The following is a 1,807-nucleotide window of genomic DNA, read 5'->3' on the forward strand; positions in this document are numbered from 1 at the left end:
ATAATATATGCATATATTATCTCAAGCACAAAAACATAGTTCAAAATAATTAGCATTATTTGATGCATAAATATTATTTTTAATATATTCTTCATTTAAATTTATCTCTCATCTATTTTTTTTTTTTTTTGAGCAAATAACATATATATCGTCAAAATTTATTAATCAATTATATTTTAATAATATTAATACATAACATTCTTATAAACGTTTTAAATGGAAAATTAAAAATATTTTAAGGTATTGTTTTTTTTTTTAATTATTTTAACATTAGTTATTATTATGTACATTTTTAAAATTTGAATTATTTAATTTATTTTTTTTAAAATAATTATTAACTATACATAAAAATAAATAAATTTATAAAAATAAAAAAAAAATGAACAGGAAAAGTAATACTATCAAGAATATTAATGTATACCCCAGACATTACTCCCATATATCTAAAGACTTTATAACTACAGATATGTCAACTATAAAAATATACCATAAAAAAGAGAAAAAATATGCATTAGATTTTGTTACAAAGTTTTTTATATTTGCCCTTTTAACTTGGATGTTACAGTGTTCTAATAATGTAGGATAATAATAATACTTAAAAATACTTATTTCTTTTTCTTTTTACTATTTTTTTTAATCGAAAAGATTTTAATATGAATAAATTCTTTTTTTTATACACTGAATATTTTTTTCATATTTTAGTGTAATATTTGTGCAACGTGGAATTACGAAAATAACTTAAAAAGTATATTAAATTTAGGAGCTAAAAGATTATTAACAGAAAGTAACGATACAATAAAACAAAAAAAAGGATTACAATGCTATGAACAACATGGTATGATGACAATAAATTTAGAACCAAGCGATGAGCAAAATGAAATAGAGCAGAATATAAATGTAGAACAAGAAAATGAAATAGAGACAAAAGAGAAATATAAAAAAGTAAAATTTAATGAAAGAATTTCAGACAAATGTGTAAATAATTTTAAAACAATTTCATTAATTTTAGCTTTTCTCATGTCATTTATTTCATTCGTATTATCTCCATTACTTATAAAATACTATATTAAAGGACTTAGAAGTAGTATTTTTATTCTATGTAATTTATCTTCTATAATATTTTTAATCTTTTTAATTTACGAGGAAATAAAAATAAAACGTAAAAACAAATAATAAGTAATTTTTCTAATTAAAATTATTGTATGTTAAAAGAAGGAAATATACAATATTATAAAAAGTATCTTAAACTTTACTATATATTTAATTTATTGACTCTCTGTTAATTGATATTTGAAAAATATTAACTAACAATTTAATATATGATATTGGTTAATAAAAAATTGTTATTAACCTTTTGTAGAAATACAATGAGTTACAAGTTAGAAAAATAGAAGTCAGACATGTACTGACTCTAAAAAAAAAAAAAAGTTATTTTTGTTTTGTTTTGTTTATTTTATAGTATATACATCTTTATAATTAAAAAAAAAAAAAATGAAATTATTTTTTTTTTTTGTTGGTTTACGTTTGTTCGAATTAAAAAAAGAACTAATTTTTAGTTACATGAAAAACTTAATGAAAAAGTACAATGTTTATGTCATATTCAATGCATATTTTTGAAATAACATTGAATAAATTAAAGTTTTGACCTTTTTTATTTGTTATAAATTGTATGTATGTTTTTAATTAAAAGAAAAAACTGATTCTTTGTAAATAAAAACTCCTTTATAACAGTTTAACATGTCTATTAAAAGATGCAGTCGAATTTAAATCAAATTAAATATTATGCATCTGATTTATTAATTGACTG

At 18.3% G+C, this 1,807-nt stretch overlaps 1 protein-coding gene across 1 annotated transcript; it reads left to right on the forward strand.

Annotated features, from left to right (window-relative positions):
• Window positions 1–379: 379 nt before the first annotated feature.
• PRELSG_0025200 (fam-h protein) lies at window positions 380–1,173 on the forward strand (the record flags this gene model as incomplete). Its single annotated transcript, XM_028675312.1, has 2 exons — window positions 380–577; window positions 703–1,173. The coding sequence occupies 2 exons, from the start codon at window positions 380–382 to the stop codon at window positions 1,171–1,173; spliced, it is 669 nt and encodes a 222-aa protein (XP_028531130.1).
• Between the last annotated feature and the right edge of the window lie 634 nt (window positions 1,174–1,807).

Source organism: Plasmodium relictum, assembly GCF_900005765.1.
Source record: "Plasmodium relictum strain SGS1 genome assembly, contig: PRELSG_00_v1_332, whole genome shotgun sequence".
NCBI classification, from domain to species: Eukaryota; Apicomplexa; class Aconoidasida; order Haemosporida; family Plasmodiidae; genus Plasmodium; species Plasmodium relictum.